Source organism: Macaca nemestrina, chromosome 16 (genome assembly GCF_043159975.1).
Source record: "Macaca nemestrina isolate mMacNem1 chromosome 16, mMacNem.hap1, whole genome shotgun sequence".
NCBI lineage: Eukaryota > Metazoa > Chordata > Mammalia > Primates > Cercopithecidae > Macaca > Macaca nemestrina.
This window is the reverse complement of record NC_092140.1, coordinates 85484909-85500389: the sequence shown is the minus strand read 5'-3', so window position 1 is coordinate 85500389 and position 15481 is coordinate 85484909. Positions and strand designations below refer to the sequence as shown.

Genomic DNA, 15481 nt, shown 5'->3' with positions numbered 1-15481 from the left:
CAAACTATTTGATTTTAGGTTGCCAGCTGGCTCTGGAAGACATGCATGTGTATGGGGTGGAGAAAATCCTTTTCCAGATTCTTTTTTCCTTGTCTTTACTAGGCTGAATAAGAAGAATCAGTGGCCATACTATATATGTAAAATGGGCTTTGGGAACTGCAAAGGCCTTTACAGATGTGGTTACTGTTATTTTACTTTGTGCATGATTCTAAAGGAGGTATGCACCGTCTGAAGCGCCAGGAAGGAGCATCTGGGTGGATGTCCATGATGGCTCCAAAGGGACTTCGGCATTTTTCCTCAGAGACAGTGAGTTCAGATTTACACAGTATTTGTTTTTTATCACAGGCTTTGAAATGACTAAGCATTAAATTCACATAACCCTGCTGTGAAACACATTATAATAATGTTATTATAACCCCATTTTCTGTTGAAAGATAGAAATAAGATTTGTTCCAGACTAAACAGGAAGTCAGTAATAAGATTAAAGTTACTGGTTAATCTAGGCTTTCTGATTGTGCATACATTACATCTTTTAAACACATAAGGTTCAGGATGACAACTACCAGCAGCATGATTGGTGTTCTTTTCTATTCCCTCCCTCTCCCCTTACCCCCACAGTAGTGTAGACAACCAAGGTGATATGGTTTGGATTCATGCCCCCCCACCCCAATCTCATGTTGAATTGTAACCCCCAGTGTTGGAGGAGGGGCCTGGTAGGAGGTGACTGGATCATGGGGACAGATTTTCCCCTTGCTGTTCTCATGATAATGAGTTCTTACGATCTGATTGTTTAAAAGTGTGTAGGACTGCTGGGCATGGTGACTCATGCCTGTAATCCCAGCACTTTGGGAGGCTGAGGCAGGTGGATCACGAGGTCAGGAGTTCAAGACCAGCCTGGCCAACATGGTGAAACCCCGTCTCTACTAAAAATACAAAAATTAGCTGGGCATGGTGGTGCATGCCTGTAGTCTCAGCTGTTCAGGAGGCTGAGGCAGGAGGATTGCTTGAACCCAGGAGGTGGAGGTTGCAGTGACTGAGATCATGCCACTGCACTACAGCCTGGGTGACAGAGTGAGGTTCCATCTCAAAAAAAAAAAAAAAAGTGTGTAGCACCTCCTCCTTTACTCTCTTCCTCCTGCTCCAGCCATGTAGAACGTGCCTGCTTCCCGTTTGCATTCCACCATGATTGTAAGTTTTCTGAGGCCTCCTCAGTCATGCTTCCTGTATAGCCTGTAGAACTGTGAGTCAATTAAACTTATTTTCTTTATAAATTACTCAGTCTCAGGTAATTTTTTTATAGCAATGTGAGAACAGACTAATACAAAAGGCATGTGTGTATGGTATGTGAAAGACAGATGAAGAAAATATTAAATATGAGTATTTATAACTATATATAACTATAGTTTATGACTAGTAGCAAACTAGTGCTGCTTTCTAGTATTTGGGATTGCAGATTTTCTTTGCATGACTGTGCTTCCCTGGGAGATGCTGGCACAGAGCTGTGTGTCATGGGAAGGGAAAGTTGGCAGTGGGTAGGTGCTGCAGAGTGCTCATGAAGAACCTTCCTGGGCTGCTGATTTAGAGGTTGGGGAGAGCAATGGTGAATGAGGATGACGATTTAGCTGTTACCACAGAGAGTGAAGATTAGTTAATGATTTGTAGTAAATAAGGCTGGAAGAGGCCCACAGGAAACTTTCATAAAAGACAAACATTCCTTGTCTTCAAAATATTTACAGTTGGTACTATGCTTTTCTTCCCTTCTCTTGTATATTTCTTTAAAAAAATCTAATTTGTCGTTTTGAAATAGGTCTAGAAAAGTCGATGTCCTATGAGGGTCAAGTGAGGGCTTGATTGAAGCACTGAAGGTTTGGCTCTTCCCATAAGTAACCCTTTACTTCCAATGATGTAGATAAATGACAATATAGATAAATTGGAAGCCAAAGGGTTTTCAGGAATTAGTAATGCTGTGGTAAGCAAACTGTGGGTAGAATTGTGGCAGTGGTTGTTGCGTATGAGGGTGCTGAGAGGAGGCATTTCTGTGTGCCTGCTCAGTTCTCTGGGTGGAGGACTGCCACTAGTTCAGGTGCACCTCAGGCAAGCTCCCAAAGCAGCTATACTTGCCTACTTCCTAACAGTTTGGGCAGCTTGGGAGCTCTGCAGAGTACACATAGGCCCTTGGACCCCCACTTTTATTTTATTTTTTTCTTTCAATTTTTTATTTTAGGCTCAAGGGGTACATGTGCAGGTTTGTTACAGGGGTAAATTGCATGCTGTGGGGGTTTGGTGTACAGATAGTCTTGTCACCCAGGTAATCAGCATAATACCCTATAGGCAGTTTTTAAATCTTTGCCCTCTTCCTACTCTCCACCCTCAAGTAGGCCTCAGTGTCTATTGTTCCCTTCTTTGTGTCCATGGGTACTCAGTGTTTATAATTCCACCTGTAAGTGAAAACATGTGGTATTTGATTTTCTGTTCCTGCATTAATTCATTTTGGATAATGGCCCCCAGCTCTATCTGTGTTGCTGCAAAGGACATGGTCTCGCTCTTTTTTGTGGCTGTGTAGTATTCCATGGTGTATATGTACCACATTTTCTTTATCCAGTCCACCACTGATGGGCATCTAGGTTACTTCCATGTCTTTGTTATTGTGAATAGTGCTGTGATGAACATACACGTGCATGAGTCTTTTTTTTTTTTGAGGCAGGGGTCTCACTCTGTTGCCCAGGCTGGAGTGCAGTGGCATGATCTTGGCTCACTGCAACCTGACTCCCAAGCCCAATTGATCCTACCACCTCAGCATCCCAAGTAGCTGGGACTACAGGCACTCGCCACCATGCCCAGCTAGTGGTGTGTGTGTGTGTGTGTGTGTGTGTGTGTGTGTGTGTCATGTTGCCCCGGCTGGTCTCCAACTCCTGAGCTCAGGGTGATCCACCCGCCTCAGCCTCCCTAAGTGCTGGGATTACAGGTGAGTCACTTAGCCTGGCCATCTGTGCATGTGTCTTTATGGTAGAACGATTTATATTCCTTTGGGTATATACCCAGCAATGGAATTGCTGTGGACCCCCAATTTTAATGACAGTACTTTCCCTATTTTAAAAGACTCCTATGATCCTGTGTGAAACGTAGGAGATTGAAAGAAAAAAAAAAAGACTCCTATGATTCTTTCTTTCATCTCCAACCAACTTAGGCTAGAAAGAAGGAAAATCAAATAGGCAGGCATGGTGGCTCACGCCTGTAATCCCAGCACTTTGGAAGGCCGAGGTGGGCAGATCACCTGAGGTCGGGAGATTGAGACCAGCCTGACCAACATGGAGAAACCGCGTCTCTACCAAAAATACACAATTAGCCGGGGGTGATGGTGCATGCCTGTAATCCCTGCTACTCGGGAGGCTGAGGCAGGAGAATCCCTTGAACCTGGGAGGCGGAGGTTGCAGTGAGCTGAGATGGAGTCATTGCATTCCAGCCTGGGCAACAAGAGGGAAACACTGTCTCCAAAAAAAAAAAAAAAAAGAAAGAAAGAAAGAAAGAAAGAAAGAAAGAAAGAAAATAAAAAAGGGCAGCCCAGTTCTGATTACAGCCCGCTAAATGCAGTTACTCATCAATTACTTTATAGTCTCAGAAATATGCACCCATTAAGATTCAGCACATGTATAAATAAGCTTATGTACCTAATGTTTACACACACTTTAATACTAACCCTACACTGTATGTATGGTTTATTCTTGCCACCTTTGTATCTTTCCAGACTCACACATTACCATCACTATGCTGCCTTTTATTTGTTGTAGAAAGTACCCCAGAGTTGGAAGATCCCGCATTTGAAGCCTGTTTCTCCCATTATTATATGGCTTGTAGGAAGGGGAACCATCTGAAGAGAAAGGGTAGGTTTTTCTGGTCTCAGGTCTCAGAAGACCAGTGGCCTTATAAAACCGTAATTCCGGCCGGGCGTGGTGGCTCACGCCTGTAATCCCAGCACTTTGGCAGGTTGAGGCAGGCAGATCACGATGTCAAGAGATCAAGACCATTCTGGCCAACATAGTGAAACCCTGTCTCTTGTAAAAATACAAAATTAGCCGGGCGCGGTGGCGCATGCCTGTAATCCCAGTCACTTGGGAAGCTGAGGCAGGAGAATCTTTGAACCCGGGAGGCAGAGGTTGCAGTGAGTCGAGATAGCGCCACTGAACTCCAGCCTGGGCTACAAGAGCGATACTCCCTCTCAAAACCTACCAACCAAACAAACAAAAACAAACATTGTAAATATTTGTTTGGTTTGCACTGAAGAGAGAAGGCTTCTCCTCAGAGTCTGAATCAAGGAGGAAAAGGAAGGAAAACAAGTTCATCTTACATCAAAAGTCTACTTTATGTCGGACACTCAAATTCCTAAATGGGGAGAAATGCAAAAAACTGACTCTTCAGAGTCATAACTAACATTATCTTGGGCCACAAGATTATCAGGAGTGCAATACAAGTCAGTGTCTTCTCTTTTCTACTTAAAGAAAATTCTCATTTTTATTTATTATTACTTTATCGCAAGGAGAAGCAGACAATAAGTAGGAGTTTTATGAGGGGCTCTGATGCATAGGAGCAATGGCGAATGAGGGTGGTGACTCACTACCCCATGGGACTCCAAGGTTTCGGTGACAGCTCGCCAAAGCCCCAGGGGGCGCCGAGATTGCGGCGAGGGGAGCCGCAGCCCAAGGCAAATCCACGCAGTTGGTCCCCGCCACGCCCCCGTAGTCACCCGCAGCCCCTCCTCGCAGGGCGCTCCGCGCATGCGCACGGGGTCGGGCTCGGGAGGCGGACCCTGGCTGCCATCTTGCAGCGCGCGGGAACCGCCGCCGCCGCTGGCCAAAAAGCGGAGCCCGGCGAAAGCGTGTCCTGCTCAGACAGCCTTCCTTCTCCATTGCCACCGTGCCGAACAGCCAGGCTGCCCAACTGCAACTGTAGGCCAATGAACTAATCCATCGCCCGCAGACCGACTCTCAGCAGCGGTTCGTCCCGGTGCCCACCCCCGCGAAACGGAGTGCCCGGGCACCTAGCCTCCCCGCCGGCCACGATGCCGAACGTGCTGCTGCCGCCCAAGGAGAGCAACCTCTTCAAACGCATCTTGGTGAGTGACCACAGGCCGCACTGCCGCCCCCCAGTCTCCGGGTCCTCGGGCCTTAAGGGCAAGCGGTCTGGCGGCGGCCGGCGCAGGCCGGGCTTGGCCTCCGCTGTCCACCGCTCTTTGTTTACCTCGGAGCTCGCGGGACCCCACTTTCCCGCTCCGACCGGCCCCGGGGACAGCCGCGCCGCTCCTCCGCGCGCTTCCTTTCCTCGGTCTGCAGCGGCTCGCCTCACCCCTGCCGCGCTCTTTCCAGAAACTTCACGCCGCCCTCCGCAGTGCCTGGGCACAGTCTCCTCGGCTGGTAGTGGCTGCCGTGCGCTCTGCCACGCCGGGCTCGCAGCAGTCCCTCAGGGATCCTCCCTGGTTGGTTTATTTTGCCAGTCTCCCCTCGGTGAGGTGTTTTGCGTTCTGCATTCTCTGTTTTGCGTTTAATTCGATTGGACGGCGCACCCGCATACCTGTTAAAGCGGGATCGATGCGATGGTGAAATTTTTCCTGGTTACAAGGAAATAAAACCGGCAACTCTAGGAAGCCAAGCTTGGCACCACCTCCCGTTGGGAAAAAAGTTTGCCTGTTTATAATGTACCTCTTTGGAAGTGAATAGTTGACTTGAAGTGCTTTACTGAGTTGTCACCAACTTCAACACAGCTCTTTCCTTTCTAGTCGCACAGGCCTTGCTTGAGTAATTAAAGCCGCGTGGACTGGCTGGTTTTGCATTTAAGGGGAGCGTTTTTATTTTATTGCGGAGCAGAACCCTGAATAATGGCCCCATAGTGATGACCGCTGCGGAGCCGGGTGGGCAGTTTTCTGTGGGCTGTGTGCCAGCGTCCCTGGTGGCTTTCCAGGTTCTGTTCTTCTAAGAAGAGGCAGCATGCCTTTGCTTTCCTCAGTATCCTCTGGCTACCCTAGGTTTTAAACTAATATTGTTAGTAGGTAACTGTCTCTTCTAGTTTATCTTTTCACCGGAAGAAAAGCTTTTATTTGCTAAACATGCATTTAGGTTTAAAGGTGAATTTATTGAAAGCTGGGTTGGCTATATAGCTGTTAGTTGTTGCTTAACTTTACTATAAGTAAAATACTGATTTTAGAGTAATATTAAGTATTAACAGCGGCAGATAATTCATAGTAGCTGTTCTGTTTCAAGCCGATAGAACCTTCACACTTAGTCTTCAGAACGTTAAGATACATAGTTAGGGATAAAAATTTTAAATATTATGTGGTGCTTAGTTTTGAACCAATAAGAGACAAGTGTGAGAACATTAAAAATATGAGTAATTAAAGCATGTGGCAGGTTGCTTCATTGGGCTTTGTATTTTTTAATTTTACTTTTTCTCATGCCCTTCTATTTTACACAGCATGGAATTGGAGAAGTAACTTATTTATTTTTATTTTTAATTTTTTTTCGCCCCGGGAATCTGAAACATTAATGAGAATATCATTTATAAATCGCTAGTTGGATTTCAGGACATTTGGCATCATACTTTAAAGATGACAGCACTTCTTTTCTCTCTATATGAATTTTTTGTAGTTCAAATCATGGATCAGTGTCATAAGGAAAACGTTACATTACTTGTTATTCTCAAATACAAAAAAGGTAAAGTTTATCCCCAGATAAATTGGGAAATGGTAACCACTAAAAAAAATCAATTATTTTGAGATGGAAGTCTCTTGTTGGCCAGGCTACTGTCGAACTCCTAGCTTCAAGTGATCATCCCACCTCAGCCTCCCAAATTGCCGAGATTACAGATGTGAGCTACTGTGCCCAGCCAAGCTAAACATTTTTAAATCTAAGTATGTAATGTTTCTGATAAGGCTGCATGAATTTAGGAGGATTCTGCATAAGTGGGTGATTTTATCATTTCACAATTGCAATAAATGTGGGTAAAATTTGGCTACAACAAATTCCATAGCAAACGGAAGTCTCTATAAGAAAATTATCTTGGCCGGGCGCGGTGGCTCAAGCCTGTAATCCCAGCACTTTGGGAGGCCGAGACGGGCGGATCACGAGGTCAGGAGATCGAGACCATCCTGGGTAACACAGTGAAACCCCGTCTCTACTAAAAATACAAAAACTTAGCCGGGCGAGGTGGCAGGCGCCTGTAGTCCCAGCTACTCGGGAGGCTGAGGCAGGAGAATGGCGTGAACCCGGGAGGCGGAGCTTGCAGTGAGCTGAGATCCGGCCACTGCCCTCCAGCCTGGGTGACAGAGCGAGACTCCGTCTCAAAAAAAAAAAAAAAAATTATCTTTAAAGTTTAGTGGGTTAAAGTGCTTTGCTACCAACAGTAAAAGTTTTCTATTGAAAAAACTTAAACACATCTACACAAACTGACCAGCTGGTTTTTTACATGTTCCACGTGGCTTATATCTCTATGTCTTATTCCCCAGACTGGATATTGATTAGCATTGCAGTTCGTTGAATTTTGGAGCTATTCCATGCCCTGTTTTAGGAAGAGACAAACCTAAGGATGGTAAATGACCAAGAGGCTAAGGTTCTCTGTCTGAGTATTAGCAAAATTGAGACTAGAATCTATCGTTTCTATTTACTATATAATGGTTGCTGAGTGAATGTAGATTTGTCTTTTTTTTTGTTTTGCAAGAGCGTATCGCTCTGTCGCTCAGGCTGGAGTGCAGTGGCAAGATCTCAGCTCACTGCAACCTCTGCCTCCCAGATTCAAGCGATTCTCATGTCTCGGCCTCCTGAGTAGCTGAGATTACAGGTAGACTTGTCTTCTTTACCTGAGTGCTTGGACTCTGGGACCAGACTACCTGGTTAAGAGTTGTGGCTCTGGCACTTAATAGTTATATAAACTCTGTAACTGTGTGTCAGTTTCTCTATCTAAATGGGGATATCATGCATCTCATAGGCTTTCCTGGGATTTAAATAAAGAGTAAATAAGCTGTCATGGGATGAAGGAAAAAAATAAGAACAGTGTCTGGACGTATAGTAAATGCTTCCAGTAGGTGTTAACTATTATTACTGTTATTGGCAGTATGATTATTATTTTCAGATCACTTGGTCAGTCAGAAAAACTAGTATTTCTCTTTGTCTTTCTCAGTAGTTCCTTCCACTTGTTTTTTTCTTGTATGTGTGAGACAGACTCTTGTAGTCAAACTCAGATTGTTATTTTTTATTTTAAAATATTTTTGGAATAGGTGGTATATTCACATCATTCAAAATTTAGGTTTCTCTCCTATCCTTATCCCAGAGCCACCTAGTTCCCTTCCCCAGAGGCTGTCAAGAGGCCTCAATATAAACTTTTTTTCTGTGAAGACTTTTCTAATTCCTTCCACATCCAGCCCCTGCTGCAGGGCTTAATGACGGTCTCATCTGTTGTTAGTGGCATTTTGCTTTGAACTTAGTAGGCTGTATTTATGGAGCAGTTTCTTATTTGTTTAGCCTTGGCAGTGCAGCAGTACTTAAAATAGGCTGAGGCTGGCGCAGTGGCTCACGCCTGTAATCCCAGCACTTTGGGAGGCTGAGGTGAGAGCTAGGATCACTTGAGCCCAGGAACAAAAGAACAACATAACAACATAGCGAGACTTCATCTCTACCAAGAAAAAAAAAAAAAAAATTTAGCCAGGCGTGATGGCACATACCTGTAGTCCTTCCTACCCACTCAGGAGGCTGAGGTGAGAGGATCACTTGAGCTCGCAGTTTGAGGTTATGGTGATTGTGTCTCTGCACACCAGCCTGAGCAACAGAGCGAGACTGTCTCTGAAAAATAAAGATAGGTGAGGTCATTGTTCTAAGGATCCATTATATGATGGTGGGGAAGACAGACACTAGATAATAGCAAAATAAGATTTCAGGAAATGATAGCACTGTGTGGAAAATAGAGTAATATGGTAGAGAGTATGTTGGGGAAGGAAGGAGGATGGGAGTATTTGATAAAGTGGGCAAGTAGGGGACATGTGAGACTTAGATGATAATGAGGAACCATCCATGGGAAGATCTAGGAAAGCATTTCAGGTGTAAGGAACACAAGTATAGGAGGCCTGAGGTGGGGATAAGCTTGGCATGTTGAGTAACGTAACACCCAGTGTGACTGAACAACTTAAGCCAGGGAAGAGTAGAAAGCAATGGGGTGTTGTCCGCATCAGTGACTGCCAGGGAGAGATGTTAATTGCGTACCCTGGCTGGTGGCATTCAGGAATAAAGATGTTGCTTATCCTTGCATTGGACTAATGATGGTCTTTAGAGTAAGACCAGAGTTTGCAGCTGAGCCGCTTATAAACAAGTTTTTGAACTCTGGAGTTTCAGTTTCCACATCTCTGAAGTGGAAGTAATGACACCTACTTTAAATAATTGGTATTAAGAGATTACAAATTTTATACAGACATATAATAGCTGCTCAGTAAGTGGTAGTATTTGTGTGTGCATGCACCTATACATGCACTTTGGTTTCATTCTTGCAGTAGCAGAGGCTTTTAGTGCAGTTTCTGGTATTTTTCTGTTGCCACATGTTTTTGCTTAAATGTTTTTTTTGAGACAGTGTCTTGCTCTACTGTCCAGGCTAAGTGCAGTGGCACAATCATGCCTTACTGCAGCCTCAATCTCGTGGGCTCAAGTGATCCTCCCATCTCAGCCTCTCAAGTAGTAGGACCACAGATGTGCACCACCACGCCTGAGTAATTTTTAATTTGTTTGTAGAGATGAGGTCTTGCTTTGTTCCCCAGGCTGGTGTTGAACTCCTGGGCTCAAGCAGTCCTCTTGCCTTGGCCTCCCAAAGCATTGGAATTATTTTGAATTCAAAAATTCTGTGTACTAGGAAAGGGAAACAAAATTTAAAAAATTCTGTGGCAGTATTGATTGAATTGCCATTTTTTTCTGGTTGTTTTGAGACAGGGTCTCACTCAGTTGCCCAGGCTGGAGTGCAGTGACATGATCTAGGCTCACTGCAGCCTCCAGCTCCTGAATTCAAGCAATTCTCCTGCCTTAGCCACCCAAGTAGCTGGGATTGCAGGCATGCGCCACCACATCTGGCTAATTTTTGTAATTTTTTTTTTTGAGACAGAGTCTTGCAGTGTCGCCCAGGCTAGGGTGCAGTGGTGTGATCTCTGCTCACTGCAACCTCTGCCTCCCATGTGCAAGCAATTCTGCTGCCTCAGCCTCCTGAGTAGCTGGGATTACAGGTGCATGCCACCATGCCCAGCTGATTTTTGTATTTTTAGTAGAGACAAGGTTTCACCATGTTGGCCAGGTTGGTCTCGAACTCCCGCGCTCAAGTGATCCACCCACTTTGGCCTCCCAAAGTGCTGGGATTACAGGCGTGAGCCACCTTCCTCGGCCAAATTTTCTGTTTTTTAAATGTCTTTTTTTCATAGTCTTTTATAAGAATGAAAATATGTAGATTTTAGAACAATTTGACAAGAATAGGTAACAAAAGTACACTGCATGTTTGTAAGTGATATCCTTTCCATCACGTTTTAGACCTAATTTTGGATCTTGAATTTAGAATATATGATGCCGTGAAAAGAATATATGATACCCGTTGTGTATTCATTTGATAAAATAACTTTTGTTCATATTTCTTTACAGAAATGTTATGAACAGAAGCAGTACAAAAATGGCCTCAAGTTTTGCAAGATGATTCTGTCGAACCCAAAATTTGCTGAACATGGAGGTATTGTCTCATGTGAGAGATTGCTTTAGGGAAATCAAATTCTAAAACCAGGGATTAACAGTGAAAGAAGAGTATTTCCCAGATTCCAAGGCCTTGCCATTCTCTATTAGAGTGCATAAATGTTCAGCATTTTTTTAATGCTTTATATGAGTCTTCTAGATTACCGGTATTATCTTTAAGTATATGTACTGAAGGATAAGATTAGGATGGTTGGTTTATCTATTGGGGAAAAATTGGAGAAAGTATGTATCAGTATGTTTATGGACCTGATTTCCTTTATTACTTTGAATAGAATTTTAAGTTTATACCTTGGTTTCCTGTGTGTAAAATTAGGACAAAATTTGCGATATAGAAGTATGAAGATATGGTCACCTGCACTTTATTCTTTGGTAGATGTGGTTTTTTTTTAGTATGTGCTGACATTTACATATGATATTACTAATTTACCATTAGATTGCATATTTCGAGTTGTTTTTCTAACACTGGTGTTTATAAAGTTTGTATTTTCTTGTTGTATCGTTTTTCAGTCATAGCCAGTGTTAGAAGGATGGATCAGGATAGACATGAAAGTTACGATCCTGTAGCATAGCAATGCTGGTTGAGGTTACTCAGTATCAGACTTGGGTAATGGTTGAGATCATCTTATTGGGAAAATAGGCTGACCTTGCTCACTTTTCTAACACCATTTAAAAGATTCGTTGAAGGAATTGGAAAGAAATCTTCATTTCATAGAATTAATTTTAAAGCTTGTTTTCAAGCTTTTTAGCTGTGGAACCTTTGTCCAAATGGAGCCTGTGGGAAAGTTCAATATGTGAAACAGATAAAAGGTGTTGGAGAGGGGTTTGGACCACAGGATCACCAGGTTCTGAATACCATAGAGTCTGCGGAAATCAGTTTGAAAATCATTCTTCTTGCGTAATTCCCTTGTGGATAATTCAGAGAATTATTTCATTCTAAACCATCTTTTATTAACTTCCTTACATATTTTTTGTTGCCACTACCATCATCCAGTGTTGTGGTCTTGAAATGTGAACTGATGTAATTAGCCTAAGTGGAATTTGTTGGAATAAACTTGCTATCAAAAATGAAGTCTGTTCCAATATTGAATAAAGTGAGGTTTAAATTATGTATATGTCTTTATTAAGGTAAATTGAGTGTTTTTGTGTGGTTGTAAATCAGATTGATTAGAATTGACCTTAGGTAAGAGCTGTGGGACTGCTATGGTAGATTTAATTCCATAAGACTCAGGTCTGCTTTGTTAATTTTTTTTTAGACAGAGTCTCACTCTTGTCGCCCAGGCTGGAGTACAGTACCACAATATTGACTCACTGCAACCTCTGCCTCCTGGGTTCAAGCAATTCTCCTGCCTCAGCCTTCCCAGTAGCTGGGATTACAGGCGCGTGCCACCATACCTGGCTAATTTTTATCAGAGACGGGGTTTTGCTGTGTTGGCCAGGCCGGTCTCGAACTCTGACCTCAGGTGATCCACTCGCCTCAGCCTCCCAAAGTGCTGGGATTATAGGTGTGAGCCATTGCGCCTGGCCTGCTTTGTTAATTTTTTCAGCAGAGTAATATCAACCACTTTTACAGAGTCTTGTGAAGGGCAGAAGCCATTTTAGCAACTTTGAAACTGTAGAATTTCAGAGGACTTCGGCTGCTAAGCTTTAAGTAGCTATTTAAATGTAGTTTTATTTTTTCTACTTGGAGGGAAGTTCAGACTGTGAGATTAAAAAGATGAATTGGAGCCGTAGTAATCCTTCAGATCTCAACTATTAAAGTACTATTAAGATAATCATTTTCTGTCATTTGTAAATAGAGTTTAAAAATTATTTTTCAGAGACTTTGGCTATGAAAGGATTAACACTGAACTGTTTAGGAAAAAAAGAAGAAGCTTATGAATTTGTTCGTAAAGGACTTCGTAATGATGTCAAGAGTCATGTCTGTATCCTTTTGCGGTAGTTAAATAGTTTGTTTTAACTAGTTTTTTCTTAATTCAAATTAAATTTGTACTATGAAAATTCCAAATGTACGTAGAAGAGAGAATTTAATGAACTCTGTGTATCCATTACTCAACTATAATCATTATCAACATTTTGTAATATTAGTTTCGTTTTTGCTTGTGCCCCTCCTCCAATATTAGTTTCATTTGTTCTCTACCCTGTGTTTATTTATTGGAGTATTTTAGAGGAAATCTTTATAAAATGTGTTTACTTCTGTTGTGCTTAGTGTTGGAGAAAAGTTACTTTGATAATTGTATGTGACTTGAAACCCATTTTTTTCTTAAACATAATTAACTGGATGATACTTTCCTATTACTCCAAATACTGACTTTTAGTTAATCTTATGTTAAAATTTGTGTGTCTTAAACTTTCTTCTAGACATTTTAGAAGAAAAACTTATTTTAAAACAGATTTTGCTTATTATTAAGTATGATATTGGTTCTTCAGCTTGGTTTCTGTTAACACGGAGACATAGCTGTTACTTAATTTGATCTTTATAATTGTGTTTTTCTTTGGGCAATATCCCAGTGTGTAAAAAAAAAAAAAAATTTTTTTTTGGTTGGGGAAGGAGTCTTTGTTACCCAGGCTAGAGCGCAGTGGCATGATCTTGGCTCACTGCAACCTCTGCCTCCTGGGTTCAAGCAATTCTCCAACCTCAGCCTCCCAAGTAGCTGGGACTACAGGTGTGCACCACCATGCCCAGCTACTTTTTGTATTTTTAGTAGAGATGGGGTTTCGCCATGTTGGTCAGGCTGGTCTCGAACTCATGACCTCAGGTGATACACCCTCCTCGGCCTTCCAAAGTGTCAGGATTACAGGCATGAGCCACCGTGCCCGGCCAAAAGAAATTTTTTTTTTTAAAGGATGGATCATTGAATTTGACTTTCATTTGTTTTGCTTATCTATATGTTTATCTGCATTTTTTTTCACATATTGCCCTTGCATTTTAATTTGTTACATTTAATTCACTTAGCCATGTACTGGTATTGAACACAAATAATCTCAGTAGTGTTTTCACATATTTAGCTTAGGGTTTTCTCAAATTACTAAATACTTATTTCTTTATCCCAGTGCTTACCCCAGAGTGAAGAGAAGGGCATGTAAGTATGATAGTTTTGTGGGGCTTTTGACTCCAAGATATACTAAGACTTTAATTTATAAGAAATAAAACTTATTTTTTGTGGCCTTTAATATAAACTAGGAAATTAGATGATAGTTACACGTTACTTTAGAATTGGTTGACTGTAAATTTGTTTCAAAAGGTAGTTGCAGTTTTTGTATATATTCTGTTTCAAGACATCATGATGAAGAATAGGTGAATGTTGAGGTTGCTGGGGTAGGAAAGTGATGGGATAGAGGGTAGAAAATGTGAAGAATTTTTGCCAAGAATTCTTTAAGGTTACTTAAAATATTACAGAAAATTTCAAACATGTACACAAGCAGAGAGAACAGAATAATGACCCCCTCCCCATGTGGCCATTACCCAGCTTCAACAATTTGACAATTATCAACCAAGCCTGATCTGGTTTCCTCTTTAACTTCCCCTCACTATTCCCCTTTCCCAGACCCCAGATCATTCTGAAACAAATTCAAGGCAAAATACCATTTCCTTAATGTAAGTTTTATATTAGATATGTAGCATAGTGTATTCTAGTGTCTGTGTATGTCTTTGTTTCCTTAACTTAATAGGTTGGCATGTATATGGACTGTTGCAGCGTTCTGATAAGAAATACGATGAAGCTATAAAATGTTACCGAAATGCCCTCAAATTAGATAAAGATAACCTGCAAATTTTGAGGGATCTCTCACTGTTGCAGATCCAAATGAGAGACCTTGAAGGTTACCGAGTAAGTACTTCATTCTTAAATGTACATGACTTTACAGTAGATATAATTTAAGAGCATGTGAATTCAGAATGAGGTGATCATAAGCCAAGATCACGTAGATTTGATTGTTTGTTAGAAGGTGTATGTCACTTGGGACCTTCCTTCTCAGTCATAGTTATGGCACTTTTTACTTGAGTATCAAAAAAGGATAACTGGTGGGGTGCGGTGGCGCACGCCTGTAATCCCAGCAGTTTGGGAGATTGAGGTGGGAGGATCGCTTGAGATTAGGAGTTAGAAACCAGCCTTAGCAACATAGGCCAGACTCCGTCTCTACAAATAAGAAAATTAGCTGGGCATGGTAGTTCACACCTGCAGTCCCAGCTACCCAGGAGGTTGAGGCAGGAGGATCCCTTGAACCTAAGAGTTGAGACTCCAGTGAGCCATGGTTGTGCCACTGCACTCCAGTGTGGACAACAGAGCAAGACTTTTTCTCAAAAAACAAAAACAAAACTGGTTTTTAAAACATTTTTAATTCATTAATTATTTTTTAAAAAGAGACAAGGTCTTGCTATGTTACCCAGGCTAGTCTTGAACTCCTAGGCTCCAGTGATTTTCCCACCTCAGCCTCCCAAAGTGCTGGGATTATAGGCGTGACCCACTGTGCCTAGCCATAGCTGTTTAACTGGAATATCTGTGTGCAGCTGCTATACTAGATTATTTGTAGGTTTGATGTTTACAAATTTGGTAAACTAATAGGGCTTTTATAATTGACACCTAAACATAAAAGTAGCTTTTAAAAATTATTGGTTAGTAGATATTTTAAAAATGTTAGAAGGGTTGCCATAAATCAGTCTTTCTGTAGTTCAGACCTCTTCAGATTTGCATCTTCAACTCTCCTGGACATCTCCATGTGCTTATTCCACT

The 15481-nt window shown here is 42.1% G+C and overlaps 2 protein-coding genes across 20 annotated transcripts in view; one reads left to right on the top strand and one right to left on the bottom strand.

The window, feature by feature from the left end:
* Positions 1–5741, bottom strand: part of LOC105491737 (mitochondrial translation release factor 1) — a 95132-nt gene extending 89391 nt beyond the window's left edge. For 3 of the 7 annotated variants that reach the window (XM_071081449.1, XM_071081446.1, XM_071081450.1), the window contains exon 1: positions 5236–5691. The gene's annotated coding sequence lies outside the window, so the exon portion shown is untranslated. The other 4 variants (XM_071081448.1, XM_011758395.3, XM_011758394.3 and 1 more) reach the window with 3 other exon arrangements.
* The window catches only part of LOC105491738 (N-alpha-acetyltransferase 16, NatA auxiliary subunit), a 249151-nt gene that overhangs the window by 177554 nt on the left and 56116 nt on the right, over positions 1–15481 (top strand). For 7 of the 13 annotated variants that reach the window (XM_071081439.1, XM_071081438.1, XM_071081440.1 and 4 more), the window contains 3 exons: positions 10647–10731; positions 12569–12673; positions 14421–14578. In XM_071081439.1, coding sequence (XP_070937540.1) covers positions 10647–10731; positions 12569–12673; positions 14421–14578 — 348 coding nt within the window. Of the gene's footprint in view, positions 1–4790; positions 5111–5914; positions 6041–10646; positions 10732–12568; positions 12674–13107; positions 13832–14420; positions 14579–15481 lie in introns of those variants that run through there. The other 6 variants (XR_011614870.1, XM_071081445.1, XM_071081444.1 and 3 more) reach the window with 5 other exon arrangements.